Source organism: Dipodomys merriami, unplaced genomic scaffold (assembly GCF_024711535.1).
Source record: "Dipodomys merriami isolate MVZ:Mamm:240054 unplaced genomic scaffold, mDipMer1.0.p SCAF_577, whole genome shotgun sequence".
Classification (NCBI taxonomy): Eukaryota; Metazoa; Chordata; class Mammalia; order Rodentia; family Heteromyidae; genus Dipodomys; species Dipodomys merriami.
In genome coordinates, this window is record NW_027206154.1 from 51,402 (window position 1) to 70,706 (window position 19,305).

Here is a 19,305-nt window from a genome sequence, read left to right on the forward strand (position 1 = left end):
CTTGAATGCCCCACCTGGCTTTGTCATTCTAACCCTTGGAGTAATTTACCTCTGCCTTGTAAAACAGGTCCCATGCTTGTATTATTCTCTGTTGGCATTGTCTTTTCAATCAATCAGTCATGAAAAATTCATGTCCAATGTAAAGCCCTTGTGAACCACTCTGAGAAAAAATGTGATTATCTTTAAACAAAGAAGAGATTTTTCTATTCTCTGAAATTCATCAGAGAGCATCTTTTAGTAAGGGAATAGTTAATCTTTTGTTGACAGTCCACAAGATACTCCTATTTTTTTCCCTTTAAAATTGATCTAATCCAAGTATCAAGTTTTTGAAACTGTTTTAATCCATGCATTGCAGATTCAAATACTTTGAAATTTATAAAACTCAACCTAATTTTTGGATTAATGATGAAAAATAAAATAGCTAAACATAGCTATTTTATGGACATATTAATACAATTAGGATAATGTTCAATCAACTTTTCAGAACAGTATTGTTATTGTAATTTGTGTAATATTTAGAATTCTTTATTAACTTGTCCTATAATTTGAAGTGGCTAATTCATTTTTCATATGAACTAAATCTTAAACTTAGCTATGGCCTGAACTCTTATCTTGGATCAAGCATTAATGCTAACCATAAAATTAAATATGGGACTACCTAATAGCAATTGGAGACTAAACCCCAGCCTTCTATCTTATCAACAGCATATAAAAGACAAACACTGTAGCTAATAATTCAGTGCTCTAGATGTAGAGTGAAATAAATATAATTTTGCATCCACTTGGCAGAATCTGCCCTTGGTCAATTTACTTATTTCTACAAGTAGGCCTAACTGGCCTACTTCTTCTGACTAGATTGTATCTCTCAAAGTTTCCACAATCTCCCAAAGGAAGACCTCTAGCTGAGACCTAAACATTCAAATCCTAACAATATTTATATAATCTTTTTTCTGTATATATGTTTATTCCTGAATATAAATTATTAATATTATAAAACTTCGATCAGTGTTTAAAACTGTAACTGGGGCTATGTGCCAGCGGCTCAGATCTGTACTCAGGAGGCTGAGATCTGAAATTGAGGGTCCAAAGCTAGCTCAGCAAAGTAAAAGTTCAAAGCCAGCCCAGGCGGGAAAGTCTGTGAGCTTCTTATTTCTGGTTAACCACCAAAAAGTTAGAAGTGGAGCTGGCAGAAGTGGTAGAGCTCCAGGAGTCTTGAATAAAAACACAATAAGACAGTGCCCAGGACCAGAATTGAAACCTCAGTACAAATACAGAAACTAAACTAAACTAAACTAAACTAAAAGCTGATACTGAGTTATACAGCCATATGAATGAATTGTGTAAATGTCCATTTTTTAATTTTTTTTAAATTTCACTTGATTGTTTTCAAGTGAAATACACACACACACACACACACACACACACACACACACACACACACACACACACACACACACACACATCAGATGTAGGACTTGAACTCTGAGCCTGGGTGCTGTCCCTCAGCTTTTCAGCTCAAGGCTAGCACTCTACCACTTGAGCCATAGTACCACTTCCTATTTTCTGGTGGTTTATTGGAGATAATAGTCTCATGGATTTTCCTTTCCTGTGCGGATTTTGAACCTGGATCTTCAGATCTCAGCCTCCTGAGTAGTTAGGATTATAGGTGTGAGCCACTGGCACATGGCTTGATTGTTATATTTTTGACATGACTTCTCTGATTTAAAAAGTAAAATAATTTGGATTTGACATACTTCAGTTAATATAATTTTTTTCCAAGTCTTTCCATATCCTTACAAGTAGGGTGATGTCATTCTTTCTGATGGTATTCTTCATTTGTAATCATTAGTATATGTCTAGGATGGTTCTAGCAGAGGATCAGAATAGCTCAATAGCTATGTACATATGACCGTATAAAATGATGCTAATCAAAATGAACTCCAAGATATGGAAACAAGAGTTTTTCTTTGTTGTTGCCGTTTTTAATGTACTGTGGGAAGTTTTTTCTTTCATTTTTTCTCCTTTGGTTTATCCCCTGTTGTCACTGTTTTTTCTTTTGGTACCCTGTGTCTTGTATATACATCTGTCTGGTTTGGGGAAGGGAAAAGGAAGGAAATAACAAAATGGCGAGACAAAAGACAAAGGGTGAACCAATGTAGCAGCAAAGACACTATGTTGGAAATTAACTTTGCATCTTGGGAAGGAGTCTGAGGGGGGGCGGGAATGGGAGAAAAACTAGGGAGAGAGTAACAACATTCAACAAGAAATATACTCATTACCTTACATATGTAACTGTAACTCCTCTGCTCATCACCTTTACAATAAAATTAAAATTTAAAAATAAGTAGAAATAAAATATGAATACTAATAAAATAACTTGTATGACTAATCCTCTGCTTATATCTTCACTTTTGGTTTCTAGTTAGAAAAAAACTACAGTTTTTTTCTGGAAAGAATAAGTATTTAATAAGTAAGTAATTTAGGCTTGTTAGCTGTCAGGTCTTGGCCTTAATTGCTCAGTTCTATTGTTAATGGTTCAAAACCAGACCTAGTAAACAAGCATGGCCTTACTTAACAAAAACAGGCAGCAATCAGGGTTTAGTCCCTACTCTACAGGAAATCTTTGACTTTCTTTCACTGTATTCTGTGAATATATTGTGTGCCACAAGCTTTGATATGTAGTAGTGAATTTGTGTCTTAGTGGTAGAGTGCTTGCCTAGCATACATGAAGCCCTGAGTCCACATGAACAGAAGTGGCACTCAAGTGGTAGAGTGCCAGCACTGAGCAAAAGAAGCTCAGGGATAGTTCCCATGCCCTGAATTCAAGCCCCGGGAGTGATGAAAAACTTCATCTAATTCTGAATACTTTCTAATTTCTATCAGGCCCCAATTGTGTCATTACACAGTTTGGGAGTTTGGGGTAGGGGCTTTATAGCAAGAAGAAAGGTAAGCCACAGCTTTTATTAACTTTAATTTCTACATTGTGGACAATTAGGCAAAACATAAAACAATGCTTGTGAGTGAGGTAAATAGTATAGTATATTTTAAATGCCTAGGGAAACTTCTAGGCACATAATAGGATGTTAATAATCAATAAATGGTCCATTTTAATTTTCACTTCTTTATTCCAGCTTCACCTTTATACATTATTTCTTCATTATATTTTTCTCAATTGATCATTAATATAAATCCTGAAAGCACCATATAGATTCCAGGATCACTGAAAACAGATTTGACACTTGAGGAATCTCAGAAGAAATCAGAAGGATTATGCCCTATGTGGTTCAAAGGTCATTTGTTCCCTGGATATTGATTTTCATGAATCAGACAGTAGACAAGACCCTGGGAGAAGAAATTGAACTGACAAGTGGCAGGTCTAGATTATTAATAATGAAACAGCCTCAGACTTTCTTGATGACTTAATTTAATGACAGAAGAGGAGTCCTAAACTGAAATGCCTGAGGTTGGGGTCAATACCTGGGTCCCTGAGAAGAAAACACAAATTATTCCTAGGAGTTTTTTTCAAGGAGCATGGCATGATTGGTCCAAATACAAGGAATGAGGAAATGTTCTTATTTTCTCTTTTAAACAAAAAGAATTAAGGCTAAAAAGATTTACCATTGTATTTCTCTTCTGCCCTTAGGAAAACAGCCTTGGCTTGAGTTATGTAATTTTGCAAATTTAATATGATCAATTCAAGGATAAGAATCATGGGCATCTTACCATTTTATTTCCTAGATTCAGATATCAATTCTATCATCTACTAATTGCATGACGAATAATATGGGTATCCTATGAAAGACTTAATATATGTGGGTTTCCCTTATTTGCAATAACCAGTATATGTATAGGACAAGCAGAAAAGGTCAAAAGCTATGTACATATGACCATATAAGATAATGTTAAGTGAAATGAACCCCAAAACAGGGACACAAGTGTTTTTTTTCCTTTCTTGCTATTGTTTTTAACATACTTATAACGTACTATGTGATTTTTTTTGTTTGTTTCTTTGGTATGTTCTTCCCCCATGGTATAACCCCTGTTTTCACTGTATTTGATTCTGGTGCCCTGCATCTTGCAGGGAAGGAAAAAAACAAAATGCTTAAATAGGGATACAGGTTGACCCATTGTAACAATGAGATGTACACTATGTTGAAAATGAACTTTACCAGTTTTGGGGCAGGGGGAGGGAGGGAAGTAGTTGGGGAGGTGGGAAGGAAGGGATGGTAGGGGAAAAACAAAGGAGGAGGCAACAATGCTTGATAGGAAATGTACTTGTTACCTTAATCATGTAACTGTAACCCCTCTGTATAGGATTTTTACAATAAGAAAGTATTGGAAAAAAATAAAGTTTAAGTGAATAAATAAAAAAAGAAAGACTTAATATACATATCTGTAGAGATATTTAAGAAGAAAATATTTACCATTTTTAAAAGTATATGTAATCTATAACACTTGATGTAATTAATAATTGTTGAATGAAATTATATGTTAATTTTCATGTTTCACTTCATCTGAATGAAAGATTAACCCATGGCAATTCTTGAAGCCTATTTTCTTTAGCTATTCTGGATGACATAGCTCTAGTCCTCATCTCTCCTGTGAATTTATTTTAGTTGTCTTAGATGTCTTTGATTCCCAAGTCTATTCTCTTTCACAACCTCTACTCTTAAGACAATTCATTTATTCATTTATTGCACATCTTGAGGCTTGAACTCTGGGCCTGGGCGCTGTCCCTGAGCTTCTTTTGCTCAAAGGCTAGTGATCTACCATTTGAGCCAAATTTCCACTTTCAGCTTTTTTGAGTAGTTTACTGGAGATAAGAGTCTATGGCCTTTCCTGGCCAGGCTTGCTTTGAGCCATAATCCTCAGATCTCAGGCTCCTCAGTAGCGAGAATTACAGGCATGAGCCACCAGAGCCCAGCCAACAAATTTGGTTATTAAAATAAAGGCCTGCTCTGTTTCATTTCATTTCATTTAAACTACTTGCCTGGAAAGGCTTTAGCAATCTGATGCACTTGATGCTCCCATTTTAAGGGTAAAACTTAGAGAAGAGAAAGAATTTACTAAGGCATCTACGACTATAAATCCATGCTGAGATGAGGGCTGAGCCCAGTACCCTTAGCCTATAAAGTATTAGAAACTACAAGAGGATGTGTAGCAGATGACAACATATCTCCCCATCTAGTCAAAAGTTTCCAAGTGTTTGGACTGGGATTTTTTTTTTTTGGCAGTATGTGGTTTAAACTTAGGACTCATACTAGGCAGGTGCCCTACAATTTGATTCAAGTACTTAATTTCTGCCCTTTTTGGCCTCCCTTTAAAAAAATTTTATAGATCTTGCATTTTGTCTAAGTTGGACTGGACCATCTTAAATTCCCCACATACCTAGAATGACAGACACATTCCACACATCTATTGATTGAGATCCAATCTTGTAAACTTCTTGCCAAGCCTTGCCTTGAGTTTTGATCCTTCTATTGTAGCCAAAAATAAACTAGGATCAAAGGTGTGAGCACAATTAATAATAATAGGTAAAACTTACATAGTATTTTCTATTACCAAATGAGTTTCCAAACACTAGACTGACAGTAACTTATTTATTTTGTATCAGAACACCATGAAATATCTTATTATTTTTTAGTATGAGAACTAAACTCATGTCAAGTCATGAAATTCAAATACAGAAGTGTATAGTAGCTTGACAAGGTCCAAAGTGATAGAGTTGTGAATAAAAATCATATTTTTAGCTTCCAAGTTCCAGGGTTTCAAAGCTAATTGATGAAAGCCAATCATAGAGAATATGATCTCTGTACTGTTGTTTAGCTGGCACAAGATGCTATAATCCATGGAGCTCTGGTTATCCTAATTATACTATTGGCTTCTAGTCCTAAGAATACTTTTAACTTGCTTATTATTTTCTTTCTTGATTGTCAAGGAGTGGCAATTTGCATAGCCTTCTGGTAAATATCTCTTTCTTTTTCAGAGGGTCATTTTCAACATTGTTAACTTCAGTAAAACAAAGAGTCTTTATAGAGATGGGATGGCCCCTATGGTGAAATCTACCAGCAGACCAAAATGGTAAGTGACCACAGAATATATAATCCCTTTCTGGTTAGAAATTATTATCTAGGACTCCAGCTTATCTTTTGTGTTGCTGGAGATCAGGATGACTATTGCTTAAAATATAAATGAGTTTCTGGACAACCATTTTCTAGAATCTTGGTACCATTCTTTAAGAATGTCAGGAATATGGTTCCATGATAGGAATGATCAATATTCTATTTTTAGTGCATTCACAATTTAGTACTTCATAAGATTATATGCTGTTTGTCTTAAATAATATCTTTGAAAGAGTTATTAGGGTTATATGGATTTCCTTGGGTCTAACTTAAGTATAGAGAATATATGTAACCTGAGAGGACACTTTTTATGGTGTTTGTCATACATGTATTTTTTTATGGATATTAAAATTTGACTTTTCCTATCACTATACTGACTGAGGAGGAAAAGAGTCAACATTATTACTTACTAGTGATGATGATGGTAATGATGAGGATGAAGCTAGTAAGAATAACTACTCTACTTCTGGGACCTCATTCTTTTTATTTTTCCATGCTATGATTATTTTTGATTTTTAAATTATGAAGATGATGTACAGGGGGGTTATTGTTTCATAAGTCATGTAATGAGTACATGTCTTTTGGGGCAATGTCACCCCTTCCTCCAGTTTTTTCCCTCCCTTGCTTGCCCACAAGTTGTGTAGTTCATTTTCAACATAGTTTTTTTTTACTGAGTACCACTATTGCATTTGTTCAGCTTTTGTCCCTCCATTTCTGTGCTCCCTCTTACCCTACCCCTAAGAAAAACAGAACAAACAAGACAAAAACAGAGAAAAAACACTCTTGTTTCCATTTCCTGGAATCTGTTTCAGTAAGTATTATATGATCAGAGGCACAGAGGCATTGAGCCTTTGTGCTCCTCCCTTAAGAGTATCCTCCTTTGGTCTCACTCTCTATAGATGCTTACAGTCCTGTATAATTTATCAAATCCTGGTGCACTTTATATCTAGCTTCTGCATATGAGAGAAAATCTGCACCATTCATCTTTCTGAGTTTAAGACATCATTCTTTAGTGAAGTCTTTAATATTTTTGTTACTACTGTTCACATGTTTTTAAGGTAGATGTTAAGTGTCACTATATTACATAGGAAAATCTTGAAGCTGTAGAAAGTTAAGTAAATTCTCAAGAGCATAAATAGTAAGGGGGAGAGCCTGTGTTATTTATATTACCTAAAATTGTTTTTTCAATTAATTCATCCTTCTCTCCATACATACATTTATTTATTCAACAAACATTTATTGAATGTAACAAAATGAGAATTTTAAGAAAATAGCAAGCAAGTATTAATCATCTATAACACAGTAGGTGTTAAGTGAATGTTTGTTAAACTGAACTGAATTCTTTATGAAAATTTACATGTAATGTGCCTGGCACTTGCTAAGTGCTCAATAAATGTCATCTATTATTAATAGTATTGTGTAAAACATTGTACAAATGCAAGGAATTGTTAATATTATCCTTGCTTTGATCCCTGTTCAAATTTTAATGGCTAGTGAATAGATAGTCTCAAAATGTCTATATTTATAGAAAACTAGCAATTCATAAATATTGAATTGTGCTTTTATCTACAATGATACTTGGCAATTTTCTATAAATGCTAGACAGAGAAGTTCAGGTTTATAAAAGTGTAGGCATGTGATGATGATAATGAAAACTGTTTATTAAAAGGTAAAAATATCTCCCTAGGCATGTATTTTGCTATACTGGCTGCATTAAATCAACAACTACTTTATTTTCTCTGCAATGCTTTTTGAAAATAGGGTCTGGGCAAGAGATATACTTTTGCTCTCAACCTCTAAATCTAACCCAAACAGACACTAATAGATCCACCTTTTTAATTAATAGGCATAGATATAGATGAGAATTTCAAATGAATGAAAGGGTATCACTATTGATCTCCTCATGAGAGTATACATCTTTTCAAGATTCTATATGGGATCTTATACTGCAACAATAATTACCATCCTCTTGTCTCCAGTGTTATTAACTCTCTTTCTACCTCTCTCCTGTGTGTGTCTCTCTCTAAGCTTTTGAAAATCTTTCAACCTTAATTATTTCATTTCTATCCCCCCCCCCAATAGACTAACACTTAGTTCTTCTCTGTCATAACTCTTAATAAGATTTTAACATGCTAAGAAATCCTTGTATTTGCATTATAATGTCTAGGCTTAAGTTGGTGTCCATATCCACTATGGGCAGCTGTTATCCAGTCATTGAGCTTCTCTAAGGACCTGAAAGGGCCTCGTGTTGCTGAACTGAGCTTGTGGTAATTTTTCTTGCCAGTTATTTATACTAACCTATATCTTGGATAGAGAGCTGCTTACATCCCTTTTCCTCCAGGCAAATGTTGAGATATTTGTTTTTCCCCACAGGACTTTATTGAGCATTTTCATGTGCCATGTGCTGTGCTAAGCATTGTTGATGCAGTATGAATGTGAATCTCCCCTAAGAGGGAACTTTCATAAATTTTACTAGCTTATCTCTATGAGTCATAATTATTACTCTCATTGCTACTTATTTGCTCTGTTCACTCCTTAAGACTTTCACCCCTTTTCTGTGCCATTCACCTGTATCAGAACCTGTTGCATTATGTTTTGAAGTGAGACAAAGAAGTCACTATGACTATTTGACTCACAGAATATTAGATTTTACTGGCGCTAAGAGTCCATCACAATTTGGAATACTTAGCAATGGCCCAACTCAAGACTGACAAATACCTTTAAAATACCCAAATTAGAATATCTTATCCAATCTTGTCCTAATTCCAGTTTTCCTAGTACCAAGGCAACCATTATAGAAAAAATAAAAATGTCTGATACTTTTTGCATCCAGGGTTTTGCTTCCTTTGACAACGTAAAATAGGTCATGGAAAAATTTCTACCTCAGGATAAACATTAAAAATTTTAATTGCTGGTATTTATCTACAGCAAATTAAGAAGACAGTATTTTTTCACCTTTTCAAGGTAAAACATTCTTCATGTCTCTCAGAGAAGGTTATAACTGATCCTAAGGCCTTAGCACAGGTCTGGAAATCAGCTAGTTGTAGAAAACAATTTTTTAAAGACAGAACTGAAAAGCCATTATGCAAATATATATGCAAATATACATAAGGCAAAATATCTTTTGGCAAAAAGAAAGCTAGGAATTTTGGAAATATTGGGCATGTTCATTATAATTTTGATTACCTCTCAGACCTTTAAAGGATTGTTATTAGGGCTCTATAGTATAATATTTTGGAAACATACATAACTTTTTAATATTAGTTCTTAATAATACCAAAGACTGAGTTTGATATGTTCTAAGAATTGCTCAGAGTTGTCATAAGACAACTGAGTTTGTATCTTCACTTGTGCAGAAATCTAGAGGAATATTTACACAACTAGTAAATAGGGGAGCTAGCCAGAAACCCTCTGACTCCAAGTTCATTTTTCTCTTTGTAATCCAGGCATGGGAATTGTTGAAAAAGAGGAATACAAGCAAAGCATGAAGGATATTGTGTATCACCTTTGGTAGATCTGAAATTCCCTTGACTGGCCCTCTGTTACAGAAAACTGGAGGCCTTGGGTTCAATTCCTCAGCACCACATAAGGAGAAAAAGCCAGAAGTGGCACTGTGGTTCAAGTGGTAGAGTGCTTGTCTTGAACTGAAGAGCTGAGGGACAGTGTCCAGGCCCAGAGTTCAGGTTCCATGACCGACAAAAAGAAAAAAAAGAAAAAAGAAAAAAAGAAAATTGGGATTAGATTAATTCTCAGAAGTATTTTTATTTTATTTTACTGTGGTTAAGTTGTTGTACAAAGCAACTGCTATTTAACAAAGCAGTTTATGCATACAATGTAGTTTGATCAGGGTCACTCCTTTCAGCACTCTACTCAATTGCTCCAAAACTACCCCTTCCTTTGCATTTCTTAATTTTGTAGGGTTTACAATGAATTAATGACATTTTCCTCCTTTCTACTCTTCATTTGTCTACTTCTCTCTACTTGACCCGACCCCACTCCTTTCAAGTACCAATTTCCTGGTGTTTATGTTGTTGAATTTTGACTTTGCCTTTATATGGAATTACACTATTTGAGTTCTCCTTTGAATCTACCATATTGTAGTTAATCCCACCTAATGCATCTACTTATGTTTCTACTAAACTTATTTTTTTGAGTATCTAGTCTGTGCTAGATCCTGGAGTGATATATATATATATATATATATATATATATATATATATATATATATATATATATATAAATCTGATCTAAATTCAGTCTTTGAAGATTTTTGATTTATTTATTTATTTATTTATTTATTTATTTATTTATTATTTATTGTTCTTTTCCTGGGGCTGGAACTCAGGACTTGGACACTGTCCCTAAGCTTCTTTTGCTCAAGGTTAGTGCTACCACATAAGCCACAGCTCTACTTCTGGATTTTTCTGAGTAGTTTGTTGGAGATGAGTCTCAGAGATGATCCTGTCCAGGCTGGCTTTGCACTAGACTGGCTTTGCAACATGATAATCAGATCTTAGCCATCTGAGTAGCTAAAATTACATGTGCCCAGTTAGGATTTAATTTTTTAAGAAATTGAAATAAAGGTAGAAATGGTGGTACACCCTTGTAATCCTAACAGGTGGGGGGGGGGTAGGGAGGAAGGTATGGAAAGAAGAAGAAAAAAAGAAGAGGAGAGGAAAAGAGAAAAGAGAGATAATTACTGTTAATTTCTCTTCTTTTTCAAAAATGCCATGCATTGTGTCTAGAACTTAATGCCTGTTCATGAAAGTTTGATTTAGTGTTCAGGACTGTTTTTTTTTCCTAACCAATTCCAGGATAAAAGAACTTAATAAGGATTCTTGGGACATAAATAGATTACTTTTTGCTCTTTAGCTTATGATCAAGTATATTAGAAAAATGAAATGTTTCTTCTTGAGTTCAGATATACTTTAATATTAAGGAGTTTGGAAAAGCAAATAAGTAAGCTCATCAAATAGCACATTATAAAATTCTAGCCAGTTAAAGAAGAGGTAACTGAAATAGAAGGGATTATCTCCCACTCACTCTGGTGAGAAGAAAAGGAACAATTAAAATGAATATATTAGTGACAATATTATTTTAATTTCAATATTTCCATTATGTTTACTCTAATTATATGTTGAATAGAGTTTTTAGTGCAATTGAAACTCTATGACAGAGTTTAAAAAGAGTAAACTTGGAATATAAAGACAGCTCTTGCTGAGTGGAAGGGTTTTCTTGATACAATAAAGAAGACAGTGCATTAAATGTGGGGAACATGTGTAGTTGTGAGAGAGGCAATGGAGATAAAATCCCAGAAGTACTAATCTTTGTCAAATATTTCTTTCCAAACAGCATAATGTAAAAGATGTTTTATACATTTTTTAAAAAAATAGCATGTTAGTATAAGAGAGTGGAGAAATGAGAGAAGCAAGTAACATCTTTGTTTTTTTTTATCATTGCCATATTTTATCTTTAATTCAAAAAAGTTCCCATTCAACAAGTCAGTTCATAATTACAATGAATCTTGGTCAATATCACTCATTTCATCATTCTTCCCCATCCCTTTCAACCTAATCCCTCCCCTCAAGAGAAGAATGCAGTATCTTTTAATTTTTTTATTGAACATCATTGAATTTCAGAATATGAAAATGCTTTAAAGATTACTTCAGGTTCGAGCTAGGATAGAATGCTTGCCTAGCATGAGCCAGGCCTTGTATTCAATTTCTCAACACTGGACAAAAAGAATTACCTGTTCCTAATAAAGAATGAATATTAAAAATGAGGCTCAAGTCTGGGAACATATCTCAGTGGTAGAGAACTTTCCTAGCATTCCGGAAGCCCTGGGTTCAATGCCTAACATCACAAACCAAACCAAACAATAACAAAAATAAGACTCATAGAGAGCTGGAACAAGGTAGACAGAACAATGTCTCCAACGTAAGTCTCAGCTGTTACTGGCCAAACCAAAAACCCTAACCTCAACTACTACATGGGTAACTTCAAAAAGTCTTACCCAGGCCAGGTATGAACACAGTTGCTTACAGATATCAGTATGACCGGACATTTGCTTAATCTCTATGCTATGTTAAATGAGAACTTAGCTGCTTGTCCAACAACTAAAATTTCCTTTCCTTAGTGTCTTTTGTTCAGATTTTACTTTCATCATGATCAGGCCTGGCTAGTTTCCCAGATTCTGAGACTCCCAACAGCTCAAGTCTTCCCTGACCTAATGCTGTGTGAGCCATCCCCGTCAGCGTTGAGTCATCTTCACAGCAGAACTGGTTACTCAGTCTGTCCTGCTCAGCAGATTTGTGTTCTTGTTTTTACCTCAAAGTCTTTAAAGGTCAGGACTAAACACTGACACATCCCTTTTTGAATTTGAACGAGAAACCCGGATGCTTGTTCTGATCAGAGGAATTTTATGGTTGGTTCATCCCACTGACCCTATCATCATCCTATTTCCCATGGCTGTTTCTAGAGTTGGACAATTACTGAGAAAAATTTCTGGAACTTGAATCATTTTTACTCTTCTTCATTATATATTTAGTTAAAGACTTTAGTGGACACTTACTGAATAACTCCTCCTCCTCTAACTGTCAACATGATGACATTAGAAGATGAGGCCCCCAACAAAAGCTGTTCATTAAATATTTATTGAATTATTTTAGTAGGAATACTTCCTTCCCTAATTGCCAAAATGATGATTTTAGAAGATGTGGCCTTTGGAGAAGTGATTAGGTAGTGAGGGTGGGGCCCTTATGCATGGGATCAATTAGAGAGCTGCCTTGCCCCTTCTACTTATGTAAGGATGCAGCTAATAAGTGCTGTCTAGTTCTAGAGAATGAGCTGTTACTAGGCATTGCATCTATCAACACCTTGATCTTGGACTCCTAAGCCTCTAAAACTTTGAGAAATAATTTTCTCTTTTTATGAGATACCTAGTAAGGTTTTTCTTTTTTAAAAAATCATTAATCATTAATATACTAAGTGCTACAAAGAACATGTACAGATTTCAAAGAGAAATTTAAATTTAAGAGAAGACTTTGTGATTGAGAAGGGAAGGCAATGAAGAATTTATGGGAAACTATTAGGTATCTGTGTAGGGGCTAAAGTAGAAGTTGGTGTTAGTCACAGAGGCAGGTAAAAGAATAAGTAGTACTAAAGGAGAACTGAGTTTGAGATGAGACAAAGATATGTGTTCATGGCTCCAGTTTTACACAGAGCCTCTAGTATATCCAGATAAGTGTCTAGCTGACAGTTGAGCCTATAAATCTGAATATCAGGAGAGACATAAAGGAAATTTACAGAAATTTGTTTATACTACCACATGGATGACAGTTCATACTACTTCCAGAGATTTAACATAAAGAGAGAAGAGATTCTGCCTTTCATAGAAGCTCCAACAGGCATAATTATAGAGCAGATCATTAAATATTCAGCATAGTTTAAAAGAGACTAAAGCAATTTTGTATAATTTCCAAATATTAATATCTTTTTATATCTTAATCCTTTCATTATCATAAGCATTCATTCAAGTTAGGTATTATGCACACTCTTGGCAGGATTTTGGTATTCTTTACTTATTCTCACAGTTCATAAGCCTAGAAATATAAATGGATTGAAAATGTTTGGCATTAATAGACTTGTTTTGCTTACATTTGCATTGCTTGGTGGTTCTAAAAGAAAAGAGTATGGGCTTTGTTAATATATGGATCTGGGGTTTATTTTCAGTTCTACTTTCCCACTAAGGCAGACATGTTGATTCATATCTTTGAACTTTGGTTTTCTCATTTCTAAACTGCAGTTTATGATGGGAATGAAAAGGAGAAAACAATAACAACAACAAAAGATCAGTGTTGAAGGTAACAGTTAGAAAATCCATTACTGCCATGAATCCAGTTCATATGGTAATTATACTAAGCCTTTCATCATCTTTCAGGTACCAGCAGCTCCTCCTGTGTGGGAAGTGAGCAGAATGTGAGAATCAAATGTGATTTTTGGTCAGTAACCATTATAGACTTATAGCAATAGAAAATCTGTCTAGGATGACCTCATGCTTTATGGGAACACAATTTTATCATAAATGGCACACATCAAAGTTTTCTTACTGTAAATGAACTCTCAACTAACTTAATTCTGTGAGCAATACCAACTGGGATTGAATTACCAAAGCCAATCTGGCTTCTTCTCTCACTTGCTACACACAGAGAATATATCCTCATTAAGGTAAGTAGGGTCGGATTGAAATCCCATGATGGGACTAGAGTGAAACTGTGATTAATCTCCCTGATTAATGGCTTTTCTGTTTAGGATTTGGTTCTGTATATCATTGAAGCAGTCTAAATAGCATGTATCTTTGCTATGTTGCTTGTTAGTGGCCTTTCCATTTTATTTATTTATTTATTTTAAAAATTTTAAACATATTTTAAGTAGTTGTACAAAGGAGGTGCCATTTAACAAAGCAGTTTATGGATCTTGATCAGTGTCACCCATTTCAACATTCATACCCATCCCTTCCAGTCCATCCCTTCCTTTATTTTTCTTAATTTTGTAGTATATGCATTCAATTCTTGGCTGCATTATCTGCTCCACCTCTCCAATTCATTCATCTATCCATTTCCCCTTGGTCCCACCCTACCTTTTGCAAGTACCTGTTTCCTGTTGAGCTTTGACTTTGCCTTTCTAATTAATTACACTATTTAAGGTCTCCCTCAAATATACCTTATTTCACTTAATGCATTTTTAATCTCTTGCATACTACCAACATATTGACTTATATGAATGGGATAGTAAATAGAGTATTCTAAGACATACAATAAAAGAAAATTCAACTTTTTCATTTTCATGTCAGTTTCACCAAATAGTATCTTTTGCAACATACACAAACTCTCTGATTTGGAGGAAGATATAATCTACTAGACCAGAAAGAAAGTTAAATGATTCCTATTCTGAATCAAGTCTTTAGCCACTAGAACAAGCAGAAGAAAATTGTGAGAAACTAGTTTCTTCTGCTTGATCTAGTGGCTAAAGTCCCTTGAATGCGAGCATAGCTACTTTTAACAATAGATTTCTAAGTAAAAAGACCCTGGCTCCACAGAAAAATGTCAACAGTACAGATTTTATGTTGACTTAATGTTTTCTAATCATGTGCTAGGTGCAAAGCTTATTTGACTATCACAATTGGTTTTTGGTGATACTGTAAATATTTTTACTGCTATGGTTCATAGAAGTTAAATGAATCCCAAGTCAAAAAAATTGTTTTACAGCATAGCATTGTGTACATTTCATTGTTGCAATGGCTTCACCTGAATCCCTATTTTAACAATTTGTTTTTTCCCTTCCCCTCCCCAAATTATAACAATATCAAATACAGTGAAAACAGGGGTTATACCATGAGGGAGGGACATAAAAAGCAACAAAAAATCACCTTATAAATATGTTAGAAACAATAGCAAGAAAGAAAAACCACTTGAGTCCTTATCTTGGGGTTCATTTTGCCTAACATCAACTTATTTGACCTTTTCTGCTTGCCTCAGAAATCTTTGGCAGGGGGTAGGGGAGGGAGATGGGAGGGAGATGGTAAGGGAAAACAAAGGAGGAAGCAACAATGTTTGATAAGAAATGTACTCATTACCTTGCTCATGTAATTGTAACCCTCTGTACGGTATTCTCACAATAAAAAAAATTTACTGATAAAAATGTTTTAATAGCAAAGCCTGTGTTACAAATAAAAGACTATAAAGTAATTAGCACAATGAAAGGACATAGAATTGAGGATTTGATACAGCTCAGGACAGAATTTTTTGGTTTGTTATATTGTTTTTGGTGAGTTTCTAAGATAGTTTTTCAGTTAGTCTCATCAAACAGTAATTATGATTTTTAAGCAGATAATTCTAGTTTGCTAAATTACTGGGGAAAATCATGAAATTAGCATCCTTATTGGCCCTCACCATAGCAGTCCTCTTTCAGCTCCATTTGTTGAATCCAGCCCTTCCAAATCTAGTCCTCTGGCTCAATACATGGCCTTATGTCATTTCTTTTTCCTGGGTATATTTCCAGGTAGTCAAGTTTACTGGCTTTAATGTTAAGATCTTGTCAGATTTTTATGACTTATAAAAATTAATTTTCCTTTGTACTAGGTTTTCAGGCATCAGGTCTAAAGTTTTTAAGCTTGAAAATTAATGTCTAGTATATTAAATATTACTAACAGTCATATATAAATAGATCCTACTGTAAACACTCACCTATTGAAAACTTTCACATGGATATTGAGACACTCATGGATAGATTAATAGTTTTTAAAATTTTATTTTATTGTAAAGATTCTTGTCTGGGAATGTGGCTTAGAAGTTTTTCAGTGTTTATGATTATGAATCTTCTCCCAGAGAAGAATCACAATGTTTGTATGTTAGACTCTTGACAAACCTACACTTGGCTTGTTATTATCTATTAATTAAGAAAATGAATTACTTTGTAAAATAGTTTTTGGATGGTTACTTGGAGAAGGTATTGTGCATTTATGTATCTATAAATCATAGGAAATATCATTGAAATAAGAAAGAAGACATATATTTGGACAACATTATTTTGAATTATTTAGTTGGATCTACAATTGGCTGAAGTCCAAGAAATAGGTACCTTAAAATATACATATTGTAAATTTCATTTGAACATAGTGTCTTGTACATCTCATTGTTACAATGTGTCAACCTGTATCCTTGTTTCAGCATCGTTATTTCCCTTCCCTTCCCCAAATTAGAAAAAGGTATAAAAAAGATACAGGGCACCGGAATCAAATACAGTGACAACAGGGGTTATATCATGGTGGAAGAACAAACAAAAGAAACAAAAAAATAAATTCAGGGGGGGAGGAGTTGGGGAGGTGGGGAAGGAAGGGACAGTAGGGGAAAAACAAAGGAGGGGGTAACAATGCTTGGTAAGAAATGTACTCATTACCTTACTAACATAACTGTAACCCCTCTATTCAGTATCTTTACAATAAAAAATAAATTAAAAAAAGATGAGACTGGCTCCATTTTGTAGGTAATGGAAAACCACCATGAAAGGTAGGATAAATTATATTGCTAACACACACACACACACACACACACACACACACACACACACACACACACACACACACACACACACACACTTACATATTATCTGCTGCTTATATAACTTAGATAGGGCCCACAAGAGAACCATAAAAAATCTTTAGTAATTAATTTAAAAGGCTATAGTTTGACCATTTGTGATTTATAGTTTGACCATTTGTGAATCTCACCAATGTTCTTTTTAGTTAGTCTTCACAGAACAACAGATCTATGGCATAGTAACATTTGTACCAAATGGTGAAGAAAGATAGCCTTTGAAAAGTTAAGTTATTGACCTATATTCACACTAAGCTTGTTAGTTGGGGAGCTGTGATTCAAACCTTTGTTTATAGCTCCAAAAGCTTGCCTCCTTAAGGAGAACTGTAGAGAGTTGGAGATTTTTGGGTCCCAGACCACCAGATTTGCTGTAACAGGTTGACTCTATCTGAAAAGATAAGGATTCAAATGTTTTTTTCTTTCTTGCTATTGTTTCTAACATATTTATAAGATATTTCTTTGTTGCTTTGTATGTCCCTCCCCCACGGTATAACCCATGCTTTCATTGTATTTGATGTTGGCATAATTTGTGGAGGGGAAGGGAAAAAACAAATCGTTTAAATAGGGACACAGATGGACCCATTGCAACAATGAGATGTACAAGTTGTTATGTTGAAAAACGAACTGGCTGGGGGTGGGGGGTAGGGGGTGGGAGATGGGAAGGGGAAACAAAGGAGGAGGCAACAATAGTTGATAAGAAATGTACTCATTACCTTGCCCATGTAATCGTAACCCCTCTGTAGGGTATTTTCACAATTTTTTTTAAAAAAAGAACTACTAAGTGTTGTAGTGAATAGGGTAGGTAAATGGAAGAAGAGAAATACTTACAGGATCTGTACTACAGTCTAAGAATTATGTTAAGCTCTGTCAAGGATATTTCTTAATCTTATCTTCACTGTAATGCAAAGATAGCTATTCTTATTTCTGTATTGTCAAGGAAGAATTGAGTCTCAGACAGGTTAAGGAATTTACCCAAAGCAATGCAACTAGCAAGTTAGCATAATGAGAATTCAGATTAAATATTTGAAGAGAAGATCCTTACTTATCTCTACTACAAAATGATGGAAACAAATAGAATAAGGAAACAATTTTACACAAAACATTTCACACAGGAAAGAGTGACTAGCAAAAGCAACAGGAAAAAAAGAAATATAATTCAGCTCTTGAGAGATTCATCTGTTTAGTTTCAAGTTCCAGTTCGTTTCAATACTAAGAACAATGTGTTCTGGACATTAAGGCTAAAGCCTGTAGCTATTTGAGAATGTGTCTGAGATGTTGTAATCAAGGTGATCTTCCTGAAGTTTATTTTAAAATAGAACCAATGAACTTTAATAGCTATCTGTGGGCCAGATATTTATTACTCAGCCATGCTCCATTCTGGTCTAGTTAAAGTTCTTTCTGCCCTTTTGAAACAAAACTAAACTAAAATGTTTTGGAGCTATGTTTATAAGACACTCACTCTTTCTTACCTAAATAGAAATAACTGGTTGTACAGAATTTCAAAAAAAATGGGGAAGTGTTGATAGATTAGAGAGTGGAAGTAACTCATATCTCTTTTCTGCACTACATTAAAGAAATACTTCTAGAATCTTTGATAACCAAACTTTCCTGCTGATTGAATGACGTCTCTCAAGAAAGTAATAAAAAAAAGAATGAGATAAACATATTTCTCAGAAATTATCTATTCTTTCAGTGCAGTTACTTCTACCAACTCTCTTAGAGAGAGCAAATATCTGCTTATTTGAGGACACTTGGCATTGCTATGTAGAAGAAGCTTTATTCAATGTGTGGATTAAATCATTTGCCTAAATTAATAATGTAGTACATTTCTCCATGTACTATTCACATGGACTATGCATTTTTAAATATATTTGACCATAGGATTATATCTTTTTATTTCCACCAATTACTTTGCTTCTCTTACAAATACTATAGCATAGAGTGAACCAAAGCAAAATCCAGAGGGTTTTACTATTTCCTACAGGAATTAATTTTCTATGTAACTTTGTCAGTCACCCCTTATCAACCTT

At 34.5% G+C, this 19,305-nt stretch overlaps 1 protein-coding gene across 6 annotated transcripts in view; it reads left to right on the forward strand.

Annotated features, from left to right (window-relative positions):
• Window positions 1-5,986: 5,986 nt before the first annotated feature.
• LOC138813031 (BEN domain-containing protein 5) overlaps window positions 5,987-19,305 on the forward strand; it is a 624,491-nt gene continuing 611,172 nt past the window's right edge. For 4 of the 6 annotated variants that reach the window (XM_070001309.1, XM_070001310.1, XM_070001308.1 and 1 more), the window contains exon 1: window positions 5,987-6,081. In XM_070001309.1, the coding sequence (XP_069857410.1) occupies window positions 6,044-6,081 (38 nt within the window). In that variant the 5' untranslated portion in view covers window positions 5,987-6,043. Of the gene's footprint in view, window positions 6,082-12,043; window positions 12,145-19,305 lie in introns of those variants that run through there. The other 2 variants (XM_070001305.1, XM_070001314.1) reach the window with 2 other exon arrangements.